General features: G+C 50.5%; 1 protein-coding gene across 7 annotated transcripts in view; it reads left to right on the forward strand.

The window, feature by feature from the left end:
- PFKM (phosphofructokinase, muscle) overlaps positions 1–12,724 on the forward strand; it is a 44,959-nt gene extending 32,235 nt beyond the window's left edge. For all 7 annotated transcript variants that reach the window (XM_042992180.1, XM_015539474.2, XM_042992176.1 and 4 more), the window contains 19 exons: positions 1,267–1,456; positions 1,668–1,833; positions 2,588–2,632; positions 3,058–3,166; positions 3,279–3,374; positions 3,609–3,701; positions 4,317–4,442; positions 5,596–5,660; positions 6,152–6,221; positions 6,973–7,122; positions 7,543–7,613; positions 7,972–8,059; positions 8,134–8,286; positions 8,773–8,937; positions 9,994–10,055; positions 10,285–10,396; positions 11,683–11,782; positions 11,864–11,969; positions 12,194–12,724. In XM_042992180.1, coding sequence (XP_042848114.1) covers positions 1,267–1,456; positions 1,668–1,833; positions 2,588–2,632; positions 3,058–3,166; positions 3,279–3,374; positions 3,609–3,701; positions 4,317–4,442; positions 5,596–5,660; positions 6,152–6,221; positions 6,973–7,122; positions 7,543–7,613; positions 7,972–8,059; positions 8,134–8,286; positions 8,773–8,937; positions 9,994–10,055; positions 10,285–10,396; positions 11,683–11,782; positions 11,864–11,969; positions 12,194–12,338 — 2,112 coding nt within the window. In that variant the 3' untranslated portion in view covers positions 12,339–12,724. The remainder of the gene's footprint in view (positions 1–1,266; positions 1,457–1,667; positions 1,834–2,587; positions 2,633–3,057; positions 3,167–3,278; positions 3,375–3,608; positions 3,702–4,316; positions 4,443–5,595; positions 5,661–6,151; positions 6,222–6,972; positions 7,123–7,542; positions 7,614–7,971; positions 8,060–8,133; positions 8,287–8,772; positions 8,938–9,993; positions 10,056–10,284; positions 10,397–11,682; positions 11,783–11,863; positions 11,970–12,193) is intronic.
- The last annotated feature ends 963 nt before the right edge of the window (positions 12,725–13,687 follow it).

Raw genomic sequence — 13,687 nt, forward strand, 5'->3', positions numbered from 1 at the left:
GCTGGTCCTCATGTGATGGTGAGAAGGTCACTTGAAACCACACTGTTTAAGGGAGGAAGGAACCAGCACAGCCTTTTAGAGTTTCCAAAAATACCTTAAGATTATGCGGATTGTATCCATAACCCTTTGTGCTACTTTCCGTAAGTCATTATATACCTATTTTCTGATTTACTGAAAAATCCACAAATTACATTTGTACCCCCATTCTTTACCGCAGTCCTCTAAAAGTCCATGGGAAGAAATACAATATGCAGTACTTAGCGAAGATTTTTTATAGGCGATGGTGCCTGCTGTTAAGTGGTCTGAAAATGAGTCAGAATTCTCTATCAGTACTCCCAAAGGCATGAATGCCAGAAGCTTGTACGATTTGTGAAAATCCTAAGTATACTTACCTCTCTTGGGGCATCTATAAGTCCCTGGGGATTTAAGGCTTTCTATACTCAGAACTACTTTTCCTGTGAATATGTGGATATTGTGTCTCCTTCCCCGAGCACCATAGATCCTGAGGAGTGAAGGGGAAAGGATTGGCAGGGCCTGGTTACAATTAGAAATCAGTGAGTTCAAGAGGGAAAGCACATTGGGATGACCAAGCACGTTGGGATGAACTGCTAATTATAGTGTGGACACAATCCAATAAAGTCAGGCCACTGGGGAGAATTTCCAAAGACTAAAGTCAGTGCTACATCTTACATTTCTAAGAACATGTGAAAGACGGAGATTGTCCAAAAGCCAACAGCATGTATGTATTCCTTTGCTCTCCTTGAGGATAATCACTTTGATGACAAAGCCTTCAATGAAATGGGTTAACCTTAGCAGTCTTCTAAGAGGTGTAGCAGAATATAGGAATGACCCTATGATAGCTCAGCCAGAATTATTTCCCTTTCCTTTAGAAAGAACAAATGACTTTTTTTTTTAAAGCTTATTTATTTTGAGAGAGAGTTGTGAGTGGGGAAGGGGCAAAGAGCGAGGGAGAGACAGAATCCCTAGCAGGCTCTGCACTGTCAGCGCAGAGCCCGAGGCAAGGCTCAATCCCACGAACTGCAAGATTGTGACCTGAGCTGAAATCAAGAGTCGGACACTTAACCAACTGAGCCACCCAGATGCCCCTAGAAAGGACAAATGACTCTTAAGGATGTTAGGGCACTTCCTAGAAAGCCAGGTAGTTATGACAGCTCATCACAATGTTGGAATAGGGGAAATCTTAGCATGTTGAGCTCAAATTTGGCTGTGTCATCTGGAGAGCTGACTTCTACTTCTTCCCCACAGGGAGGCACAGTCATTGGAAGTGCCCGGTGCAAGGACTTCCGTGAACGAGAGGGACGACTCCGCGCTGCCCACAACCTGGTGAAGCGTGGGATTACTAATCTGTGTGTCATCGGGGGTGATGGCAGCCTCACTGGGGCTGACACCTTCCGTTCTGAGTGGAGTGACTTACTGAGTGACCTCCAGAAAGCGGGTGAGACATTGTCATAAGTATTGTTTGTGCGCATGCACACACACCCCTCTCCTCCCATTGGAGGAAATCATCACCCAGACACAAAAGGGAGGTCTTTGCCCTCCTTTCTCTGCCATTGCTTATGCTTCCCATTGGCTGCAGTTCCTTCTCTCTCCAGTCATCTGCTCTTTAGGCATGTCAAGGTGGCTCCTGGTTTGCTTCTCATTGCCAGGTAAGATCACAGCGGAGGAGGCTACGAAGTCCAGCTATCTGAATATCGTGGGTTTGGTGGGCTCAATTGACAATGACTTTTGTGGCACTGATATGACCATTGGCACTGATTCCGCCCTGCACCGGATCATAGAGATTGTGGACGCCATCACCACCACTGCTCAGAGGTTAGGGGACTTGCGGGGGGCAGGTGGGGCAGTGGAGGAGGATCGCAGCTGGGGCAGGCTACAGGGCTAGGGCGTCTAGAGAAGATTAATGCCCTTGGGCTCTAGACCCCCAACGACCCGTTTTCTGGGGTGGGAACACTGTCTTTAATGAAGAAGCATCCCTAAAGCCCTGAAATTGCACTGTTGTCTACAGGCCGTATGTTTGCCCCTTGTCACTGTCTTGCCCACTGTCCACATTGTAGCTCTGAGGGCTTTGATACCTGTAGGGTCTCCCAAATGATCAGTGTCCAACATGAGACAAATCCAGGGAGCTCCAAACCTTAGCCACCCTTTCAGCTATAGTGTAGACTGTAGAGGCCGTCACTGCCGCTGCTCAGTAGGCGGCCTGGGGAGGCAGTGTGGGAGAATGGGAGGCGGAAGGTAACAGTTTGCCAGGGTCATCCTAGGGGATTCCAGGCTGATGCTGGTCGAGTCCTCACTTCTTCACTTCTTTTCCTATTTTCTCTTTCCTTTCCTGGACCCCATTGCTCCCTGGAACAGAGCCACAGTACTGACACCTTTTACTGCTATGTTTTAGTCAGCCTGTAGCCATCCTAGACCTAGGTCTGGGTCTTCCTGGTGTCTCCAGAAACCTGCTGGGAGGTCTGACAATATAAATGCGTCTCCCAGGGAGGTTTTGTGGCCTACATGTGGGTGGCGGCTTGGGACCATCAGGACACTGGGACTGTAAAGGTTCTGTGTCTGTCTCTTGCAGCCACCAGAGGACGTTTGTGCTAGAAGTGATGGGCCGGCACTGTGGGTAAGATCCCCGTCTCCACTCATCTGTTTTGTGGAGCCAGCAGTAGCCTTCTCTTCCCCAGAGAGTCCAAAGAGGTCTCCCAGGGATAGCAGATTCAGAGGTGTCCATGCTTGTCTCGGTTATGGCCCCCTTTCCCCACCCCCGTACCCATGCGTGGAAGGGTGTGCCTGTGTGCCCGTGCACAGGACAGACACCGCTCTGAGATTAGAAGCCACCGTGGCAGGTGAGCACGAAGAGAAGGTGCCCTTCAGGGACAAAACTTCACTGAGAGGCTGTCTCAGTGGCGCTCTTACCCTCACCCCAAGCATGAAAGCACAGATCCTCACACATTTCACCACCTATGGGAACAGGCAGACCTGCCAGGTACGGGTCAGGCAGTCTGTGGAGCGTGGCTCTTAGTGTGACGCTTCTGCCTCTCATCTCAGATACCTGGCCCTTGTCACCTCTCTCTCCTGTGGGGCTGACTGGGTTTTTATTCCTGAGTGTCCACCGGATGACGACTGGGAAGAACATCTTTGTCGCCGGCTCAGCGAGGTACTGGCACTTTATTTTGCCCTTGAAAAACCACTCGCCTGTTTCACTGATGATGCACTTCCCCTCCATCGGTTTCATCCCACTGACCTCTTTCCTCTTTGTTCTTGACCAGACAAGGACCCGTGGTTCTCGTCTCAACATCATCATTGTGGCTGAGGGTGCCATCGACAAGACTGGGAAACCCATAACCTCAGAAGACATCAAGAATGTTAGTATGAATGAAACCAGAGAGGCCTTGGACACCACCCCCCACCCCCTTCCCCAGTGACTTCTGACTCTCCCCTTAGTCCTTCTGTACATCTCTCCCCAGGTTTCCTGCCCCCTGGTTTCCCAGGAAGATAAGATATAAGATAAGAGGCTAAGCCATCGTGGTTTATCTAAGCCTCTGCTTGTTTTTTCTCTTTGACTCTGTATCTCTCTGTCCCTCTTTTGGTCTCCTCAGCTGGTGGTGAAGCGTCTGGGATATGACACCCGGGTCACTGTCTTGGGGCATGTGCAGCGGGGTGGGACACCATCAGCCTTTGACCGGATCCTGGTAAGTCATGGGGTTCTGTGGCCCTTGCGTCTTAGAACCCAGGACTTGCTGTCCTTCCCCTGCAGAATCCCACTTCCCAGGACAGGGGCTTACACCATTGGCCATGCCGCCTCCCTCCAGCTTCTGGACTGCAGTGGCCCTTGACTCATTCCCATCCACCCGAGTTCTCTTCTGTTGCAAAAAATGATGGGAAATTATATGCTCTCCAAATAGTGAGGACTAATATCTCAGCTTTGATCATTAGTAAAATTATTAAGATCTAACCTTAGACACTCAGGTTGAACCCTCTCATCCTACTTTTGTTAGAAGAGAGAGGCAATACTCTCCCTTGTTTTATCAATAAGAAGGGAATATTAAGCCTCAGTAATCTCCTTGATTACTACAATGGACATGCTTCTCTGGAACCAAATAGAATTCTAATGGTAAGAGGATGAAGAATCAAGCTTTAGATGAAATCTGGGTAGGGAGATAAAGCCCCATAAGCTCTTAGCTGTAGTCCTTAAATGTGCAGTTCAACCCTGTGATCTGGAAGGGCCTCAGGTGCCCTGGCTCTCCAGGCCCAGTCCAGATGGGGAGGCCTGAACCAGACTGTCTTTGCTCCCTGGGTTCCTGCAGGGCAGCAGGATGGGTGTGGAGGCAGTGATGGCACTTTTGGAAGGGACTCCAGACACCCCAGCCTGTGTGGTGAGCCTCTCTGGGAACCAGGCTGTGCGCCTGCCCCTCATGGAGTGTGTCCAAATGGTAAGTACCGACCTCAGCTCCCCGTCCTAACAGCCCAAGCCCCTGTCTTTGAGCTAGAGCTTAGAGGGAAAGAGACCAACTTCGAAGGGCACTGGAACTCCTGTTGGAGATGGGAAGGCAGCATGGTGTAGTTAAGAGTCAAATGAGGAAAGGGCACAGTAGGCTTTGCATAGGAGCTGTCCCCTCTCTAAGCCTCAGTGTCCCCATCTGTTAAATGTTCCTAAGAAACGTGGGAGACGCTACATCTTACCAAGTAGTGAGACCCAACGTCGCACAATATCCAGCCTCGGATGCTTTTGCCATGTCTTTGTTGGAAAAGAAACGGAGTATGTCTCCAAACGTTATTAAAAGCAGGGAATAGTATTATGGTCTGGCTGGCTAGCTCGTATGTTTCTATGATTTCTACCTTGAACATGTTTCTCTGAAACAACGTGAGGTTCCTAACACTCACCCTGAGGGCTACTATAAGGAGTGGAGGGAAGCTTTGTAGAAGGTCTGATGCAGTATCTGGAAAATACCGGGTGCTCAGGAAATGGCTCTTATTACAAAGGAATCACTCCTGTGATACCACAGAGCAGTGTGTCTGGGGCTGAGGTGTCTGGCTGATTCTTAGGACTGGCCTGCATGCTCAGGGCTGGCTCCCCATTTCCTGGCTTGCTTCTCCCTCAAACTGGGAGTCCCAGAAACCTACAGCCTAGACAGGCTCCAGCCTTGCTTGGAACTATGTATCCCAAAAGCTAAAGCACGGGCTCACAGAGCAGAATCAGTAGCTGGGAGACACACGGCAGGGATCAGCTTTTCTTCCTAACTGGGATCCGTAGGGTCTTCTTCATACACTCAGTTTAGAGGCTACTTTCAGGTTGCGGAATGGAGGAAGATGCTATTTTATCTGTGAGCACTCCTCTACTCTGAAAAATATTCGAATAAGTAGAGCATTGAATCAGCTCCTTCCTTTGGCTGCTCATTTCTCCGAAAATTAAGGAAAAACAAAGATGCTGCTTTCTGTGAATGTTTGGGGAGCATAGCAAAGGTGGGAGGTGTGGTGGGTAGGATCCAGGCATAAGAGTGGAGACAGAGCGTTACCACGGGCTAGGAATCCAGCTGTGTAGAACCCTGCCCTGTAGTCATGACTCTTGCTGTGCTCCTCCTTCAGACCAAAGATGTGACCAAGGCCATGAACGACAGGAAATTTGATGAAGCCATGAAGCTGAGAGGCCGGTGAGGAATGACCGGAAGCTCACTAGCTACAGAAATCAGATATTGGAATGGAGCAAAAAACGGACATGGTTTAAAACCCAATATAAGAGCTTCTGCCCCTCCCTGTTCTTACTGTCTTTGTGACAGTTCCTTCCTGAGAGAGCTGGTTGTGAGGTGACCAGGAGGCACAGTTTGTCCCAGGGATGCTCTTCCTGGGATTGGCCTGCTGTAATCTGGTGGTTTTTGTGTGGGTTCCAGCCAGGTTTTCAGTTTCTCTAGCCAAGGGACAGCGTGTCGTGCTGAGTGCAGTGCCTGGGAGAAGAGTCCTCAGGGAGGGTTTGATCGGTTACTGGCCCTTTTTCAGCCCCTGCCCAGTTCCTGCCAGGTCCCAGTTATGTCCTTTGAGGTTTGCCCAGCTGGACTTCACACTGGGAACAGAACTTTAGATCCCCTTGGCTCCTGGCCGTGAGGAGCGGCCTGAAGACCCCCCACCCCACCTGTACTTTTTCCAGGAGCTTCATGAACAACTGGGAAGTGTACAAGCTTCTGGCTCATGTCAGACCCCCAGTCTCTAAGGGACCGGTGAGTTCTCTCCCTTTGACTCTGTCTCTCAGTCTCCCTCCGTGAAGTGCCACCTCCACTCGTATAACCTAGAGCCTGGCCAGCTTCTTCGCCCCACTAAAATCTCCAGTGCCGAGTCCCTGACCCTACTAAGAAATTTTCTCTTAGCCCCCCCAGATACTAGCCCCATGTTCTTAATGTGCCCCGGACGTCTCTGCCCCAAGGCCCACATCCAATTTAGGATCAACGAGGTAGCGTGCAAGGACTGGGAAAGAGATTTACGGGTTAATCCTTTGGGCAGACCTGGGAATGATCATATGAATGTACTTCAGCCACTTCTTCCCCTGAAGTAGTGGTTCTCGGTACTGAGTGTCTATCAGAATCATCTGGGCTGCTTATTTAACGTGCAGATTGCTGGATCCTTCCCTCAGAGAGGATTTAGCTCTGGGTCATGGCCAGGAATAGGTTGGTTTAACAGGCTCCCTAGATCAGGCGGTCCAAATATCACACTTTGGGAAATGCTGCTCTGGAAGGCCTCATTCGTTATGTAATGCTATCTGTGGGCAGGGACAGCGGTTTTCCTTATTGATTTGTGATAAAGAATTTGCTTCCACAGGATGAGGGAACAGGCTGTGCTGGCATTCCTGGAGAGGGGGTATATTGTCCAGAGGCACATGTCCTGACCCTAGGACCATGAGGGACACAGGGTTCAGCTTCCCTTACTGACCTGTCCCCCTCTTCGCCCTGCTCCCTCTCCACTTTTTCTCCCCAGAGTAGCATACACACAGTGGCCGTGATGAACGTGGGGGCCCCAGCCGCAGGCATGAACGCTGCCGTCCGTTCCACCGTGAGGATTGGCCTCATCCAGGGCAACCGGGTGCTGGTTGTACATGATGGCTTCGAGGGCCTGGCCAAGGGTCAGGTACGGGGACTAAAAGGAGGAGGGCACGTACTCTGAGGCACGTAGCACGGGTGACCTGTCGGTCTTTTTCTTTCTCCTGGCCCCTCCTCTCTCTCTCTCTACCTTTCTTTCCTCTCAGGGTTTGAGCAGAAGTAGATGCTTAATCTTAGGGCAGTATGAATAGGCAGGAGCCACTGAAATGAACCCTTTACAGGCAACACACCTTGTTTAATTCTCTGTCCCAAAGCTCAGTGCAGTGCCTGGCATAAGTAGGTGCTTACTATTTGTGAATGGGCAATAAGACCAGAGGAAGTTCACTGAAGTGGGGAAAAGCCGATGCGTGGTGTTCCTCTTCCAGCCAGGGTGGGTGTCGGGGTGGGATCAGAACTCAGGAAGTAGCATTCAGTCCACAGGGCAGACCTGTGTGATCTTTTCCTGCAGATCGAGGAAGCTGGCTGGAGCTATGTTGGGGGCTGGACTGGCCAAGGTGGTTCCAAACTTGGGACTAAAAGGTAAGTGGCATTTTGGAAGCACCTCCTCCTAGTCACCCCTAAAGATGTCCCTTGGAATGTGGGTGTCAGTTCATTAGGTCAGCGTCTACACTGCTGTAGTCTGCATCTTCTGTCCCCAAGCTCACAGTTGCCTCAGTGAGGGAAGGCCTGCATATCTAGACATCTCTTAGCAGCTCTAGCAGTTTTAAGCCCCAGGATGTGTCCTCACACAGCCATGAGGGGGGGCAGGGAAGGGGGCACAGGTCAAGAAGTTATACATAAAGCACATTCTAATTCTAGCTTTTTTCTCCCTCAACTTTGCTTAATTCTCCAAATTCCATCACCTCATCGCCCATCCTGCCTCATCCCAATCAACTAGGACTCTACCCAAGAAGAGCTTTGAGCAGATCAGTGCCAACATCACTAAGTTTAACATTCAGGGCCTTGTCATCATTGGGGGCTTTGAGGTGAGTGCCCTCCCGTTTGTTCCCCTCCTCCCCACTTTTCCCTCTCCCCTCATGGTTGCCACCCTCCTTCTCAGGCTTACACAGGGGGCCTGGAACTGATGGAGGGCAGGAAGCTGTTTGACGAGCTGTGCATCCCGTTTGTGGTCATCCCCGCGACGGTCTCCAACAACGTCCCCGGCTCGGACTTCAGCGTGGGGGCTGACACAGCACTCAATACTATCTGCACGGTGAGAGCCCGCCCCCGCTTCCCAGGCCTCTGGCCAGCTCTGTAATCCCTGGACCACGTGTGCTGGAGAGTGAGCTACTGTTTTTGTACTAACCAAGTGACAGTGTTCGAACGGTGCCTCTTCGAGCCCAGGCCCTTACGCACTTTATTTCTCCACGCTACGGTGTTCATTCTCACCTGTCAGCCTCCAACGCATCAGTACTCTGCGTCCCAAATGTTTTTTTCCGTCCTGAGGTCAGATAGCCTAATTTCCCTGCCCTGAACGACACAAAGGGTAAGTACAGCTTCCTTCCCAGGAGGCGAGTTCCACAGGGCAGTTGGCAGGTGTGCCGGCCGCCCCCTAAGGCAAGAACTTGATGAGGCGTAGGGGCCTGGCTGAGCCGGGGAGGGTGGCGTGCCGGGGCCGGTTTATGGCAAGGGCCAGAGAAGTGACAAGGATCAGACCCCGGACTCTGTCTTTCTAACTGAGACCCCGCTGTCTTTGCAGACCTGTGACCGCATCAAGCAGTCAGCGGCAGGCACCAAGCGTCGGGTGTTTATCATCGAAACGATGGGTGGCTACTGTGGCTACCTGGCCACCATGGCAGGACTGGCAGCTGGGGCCGATGCTGCCTACATTTTTGAGGAGCCCTTCACCATTCGGGACCTGCAGGTAGATGGTCACTCAGAGCCTGTTATGCAGCTCTCCCCTGCCCTAGTCTGTCCCCACAGCATCTTGAGCTGTGAGAGCTCAAGATGAGGATAGCTGCTTGGTCTCTGGGGCCCTGCGAGGAAACTAGAAAGAGCAGCAAGAGGGCATCTCCAGTGTAACCTCGCACGCGTGACCACAGCTGCTGTTTCTGGAGCATTCGTTTCGAAGGCCCCACGTTGCTAAGCCCTTCTCAACGTGTTTTTGCATTTTGTCTTCAAAACACACGTGCAAGGGAGCTATTATTATCTCCGTGTTACGGACAAGAAAGATTTAGAGAGGTTAAAAGACTTTTCTAAACTTGTGAGTAGGTGGTTTAACTAACAGAGAAAGTCGGTGGTGTCTCTACTGATCATGCCACCCGCCCTGGGCTCCCTTGCTACCAAAGCAGACTCTTCTCATTCCTGTCCCTTCCGGGCTTGGGGTAGGGCGCTCCGATTCCTTTTTCTCAGAGGGGCCGTATGATCCTAGTTTTCCAAGATTTCAGTTCACTGGAGGGAAGAAGAGCCACAAAGTGCAGGGGCAGCAGGCTGAGGGAACTCCCTCAAGCAAGAACTCAAGTCCCTGCTGGGAATGGAAGGTGGGAGTCTTCCTCCTTCACCCCCAGCTCAAAGCCCAGATGAAGGAACTGGTTCCTCCCAAGCGAATCACTGCTGCACCGACAAGCAACCCATTCAAAGGCCAACACTGAGAGCAGTGGGCCCCCCACTCGGCCCTCTGAGGGAAGGGAAGCGGAATCCCCTGGAAGGGGACACTGGGAGCAGGTGGAAAGGTGAAGACCGGCAGTTACCATGGCTGTCCTTAACTCACCCTCTCCCAGTTCTGCCTGGCTCGTTTGGAGTCTTTGTTCACATTGCAGCGTGCACTGAACTTCTCACAGGGACTAGGCACAGATTGTAAACAGCTCTCTTCCAGTTTCTCTCCCCATCTGGAGAGGCCTGGTGGGGAACAAGAGATCTGTGCACTTGCCCGGCCTTATCCACTCCTGGCAAGGCTTAAGATTTACTCTCTTATTTTCAGGCAAATGTTGAACATCTGGTGCATAAGATGAAAACCACTGTGAAAAGGGGCTTGGTGTTAAGGTACCTCATCCATGGTGTGTTCCTAAGCGAAGAGAACAGTTAGGCTTTGGCTCTAGCCCACAGAATGAATCCATGGTTGGGATGCCCTGAGGAATTTGGGGACACAGTGAGAGAACTGGAGCCATGGGAGGAGACAGAAAAGGGAAGAACAAAGCCTACTGAAGCAGAAAAGGGTTGGGAGGGATGGGGAGACAACCAAAGTCACAGGCTTTTGGTCTCTACTTGGCAGGAATGAGAAGTGCAATGAGAACTATACCACGGACTTCATCTTCAACCTGTACTCTGAGGAGGGGAAGGGCATATTTGACAGCAGGAAGAATGTGCTTGGGCACATGCAGCAGGTCGGGAAGACACCCCAGTCATACCCTTCACCAGACGGCCACAATCCCCGATAGCCATTGGGTCTCCCACTGGTCCCCAATCTGCTGGAGGCTGTCGGTGCCACCACAGAGCACGAGCCTGCAGTTTTTACTGTCACAGAATCGAAACAGCATTACCCTGGAAATGGCCTTTGAGGTTATGTGATCCCTCCTGGGGCAGGGCTTCTCAGCACTGGCACCATTGTCATTTGGGGCTGGATAAATCTTTGTTGCGGGTGGCTGTTCTGTGCCATTGCGGGATGCTTTAGCAACATCCCTGGACTCTACCCACTAGATGCCAGTAGCACCTCCCTCCTAAGTTGTAACAAATACAAAATGTCTCCAGACTTTTGCCAAATGTCCCCTGGGGGGCAAAATCATCTCCAGTTGAGAACCACTAATTCAGATGAAGAAAATGAGGCCCAGACGGGAGAAACAACTTTTTTAGGGCCGCTCATCAAGCTTGGGTGAGAGCCAGAATGCACTCCAGTGCTCTTCCCAGCATGCCATGCTGCCTTCCTGTGCAAGAAGTACAGCCACCTTGCTGGTGTTGGGCTCTGTCTGCACTAACCGGGGTTTCCGGGGGAAACGAATTCCCTTCTGCTATCCACATTCAATCCCCACCTACGGCAGGCCTCGCTCACAGACGGTACTGGTGGTCTTAGGCCTCCCCATCCCAAATGTCCCCAGCTGATTCTGCTTAAATATGGACCTTTGACCGTTGTCTACCTACCTATGAATTCCCAGTATCCTCAACTTGAATGAGCTTATTAGCCCCTGCAGGAATGGGGTCTAACTGGATAAAGCATGGCGATCTATTCCCCACTTTCCCACCTCCTTTCACTTAGTTCAGAGAAAATCTGCATGATGTTTTATTATTCTGAGGTGCTACCAAGGACATCTATGTTGGTTCACAAGGAACACTTCTGTCGATGATGGTGACTGACAAAAGCTGCTAGGCTGAAGAGGGGCAAGGAGGCGACTGGCCAATCAGACTGGAAGTGAATGAACAGGATCGGGCAGCTGTGAGACCAGGTCCCCCCATATCTAATTAGTTACTCTTACCCCTGGTAAATGGCCAAATAAGCTGTGCCAGCTCACTCTGTTCTCAGCGCTGTCTCAGGATTTCCTTCATGGTTAGACTTCTGGATTCCTGTTTCCAGCTGCAAACCTGGGGCCTGTTCTTTCCTTTTTTCTGTGTGTATTCAGGTATCTCTGCCACTTCATTAGAGTCCTTCCCTCTGTAATTTTTATGATTCTTTTTCCAGGGTGGAAGCCCAACTCCGTTTGACAGGAATTTTGCCACTAAGATGGGTGCCAAGGCTATGAACTGGATGTCTGGGAAAATCAAAGAGAGTTACCGTAATGGTAGGTGGGGTAAGAGGGTAAGACCCCCCCATAGTGGCCGGTTCCCCATTATAGAAGCCTACTGACCATCCTGTATTGCAGGGAGGATCTTCGCCAATACACCAGACTCAGGCTGTGTTCTGGGGATGCGTAAGAGGGCTCTGGTCTTTCAACCGGTGACTGAGCTGAAGGAGCAGACGGATTTTGAGTGAGTACATCTACTTCCCCGGTAGTTTCAGGATCTGCTCTTCCCAACCTGTTCGCTGTCTTCGATCCTTTTATCTTAGGAGTAACACCTGGACTCGTACCCATTTTGGATCTTAGGCCATGTCCTAAAATCCAGCCTCTTCTGCTCAACTTCTTCCTATAAGCTTTTGATAGAAATCAGTTGGGGTGCTGAAAGATTAAATCATCTGTCTCATTCCTCTGTAGCCACCGCATCCCCAAGGAGCAGTGGTGGCTGAAGCTGAGGCCCATCCTCAAAATCCTAGCCAAGTATGAGATTGACTTGGACACCTCAGAGCACGCCCACCTGGAGCACATCAGCCGGAAGCGATCTGGAGAAGCTTCTATCTAACCCTCTTTGGAGTGAGGGTAATGGATTGTCTGATCATGGTCAGCTCACCCCCTGATAGATCCAAGTCCATGCATTCTCAAGTGTTTTAGCCCATTTTTCATTAGGTTTCCTTTTAATCTGCACCTGTAGCCATGACCAGCTCTGGCCAGGGAGCTGAGGCAGTGGGCAGTGCGTAGAAGGTCCTTTGAGGTAGAATTTATCATCACTTCTACCCCAGCTTCATCTGTCACACAAGACTGGGCTCCTCTAGTGCTACTGCTAGATTTCACCTACTCGGTTAGAATCTTCCTAAAAATAAGCTCTATTTATTTCTTGTGATAACAAAGTCTTGGTTCCTCTACTACTCTGACTGCAGTAACACTAATAAAGGCCAACTGGTCACTGTGCTTTTGGTTCTCCTGTTGTCACTTTTGTAAGTGGAATGTCACACTGTCAACCCAAAGCACCAGACCCTGCTCAGACAGACATGTGGGAAAATGCATCCCGTATGATCACCCCATGTACTCCTCTCCATCTCTTGGCTCTGCACATACGGTCCTAGAACATCATATACTGGTCCTTACCCCCTATCGCACACTAGTCCCTCCTGCATCCTCTGTAGCCATAAGGTGCCCTGCCAGTCTCCTTTAAGCATGAAGTTGTGTTTCACCTCGTGATCATATACCCATTACCTAGGGGTTTTTCCAGCCATTCCATGATCTCTACTTCTCTTCTGACAACTCAGGGTTCTTCCTTCTCAACTCTTCCCCTGTTATTCCTTCCTAGATGAAACGCAGACCCCATTTGTGGGGAGACATGCACATTTTGAAGGCCTGGGAAAGAGACCCCCACTCCTGGACCCGGTTTGGTGGGCTGGCTGAAATACTGCTTGAGAAAGCGGTCAGTTCTCATTCAGCTCCATTTGTTTTCTATTCCATAACAATAGCTTCTTCCTCATCAGCCAAGTAACCATGTAATGTAGTTGGTCTTCAGGAGCGAGACCGCAGATTTTACCCAAATTGACAGGATGGCACCTGTTGATGCCAAGTTTAAGCTTAGCCTCCAATAACCAGATCCTGACTCTCAGCACAAGCGTGCATACTCCTCCCAACCTAGTTTCCTCACCTGCCTGATGAAGCAGGAAGAGGTTCAAGGTTTTACCGGCCGTGGAGGAATGATGATCTCTAATATGTCACTTTTGCTGGCTATCCAAAGTATTACCTTTACACCCTGAAAACAGTTCTGAACAGCAACTGAGAAGGCTTGTCAGGAGTCCAGACTTAAGGCAGCCAAATGCTCTTTGTGCAGTTCATTAAGGGGAAGAAAAATTAACAGTAAATATTAAGCCCTGGTATCACTGCATCCTCAAA

The sequence above is a fragment of the Panthera tigris genome, chromosome B4 (assembly GCF_018350195.1).
Source record: "Panthera tigris isolate Pti1 chromosome B4, P.tigris_Pti1_mat1.1, whole genome shotgun sequence".
In the NCBI taxonomy this organism is placed as follows: domain Eukaryota; kingdom Metazoa; phylum Chordata; class Mammalia; order Carnivora; family Felidae; genus Panthera; species Panthera tigris.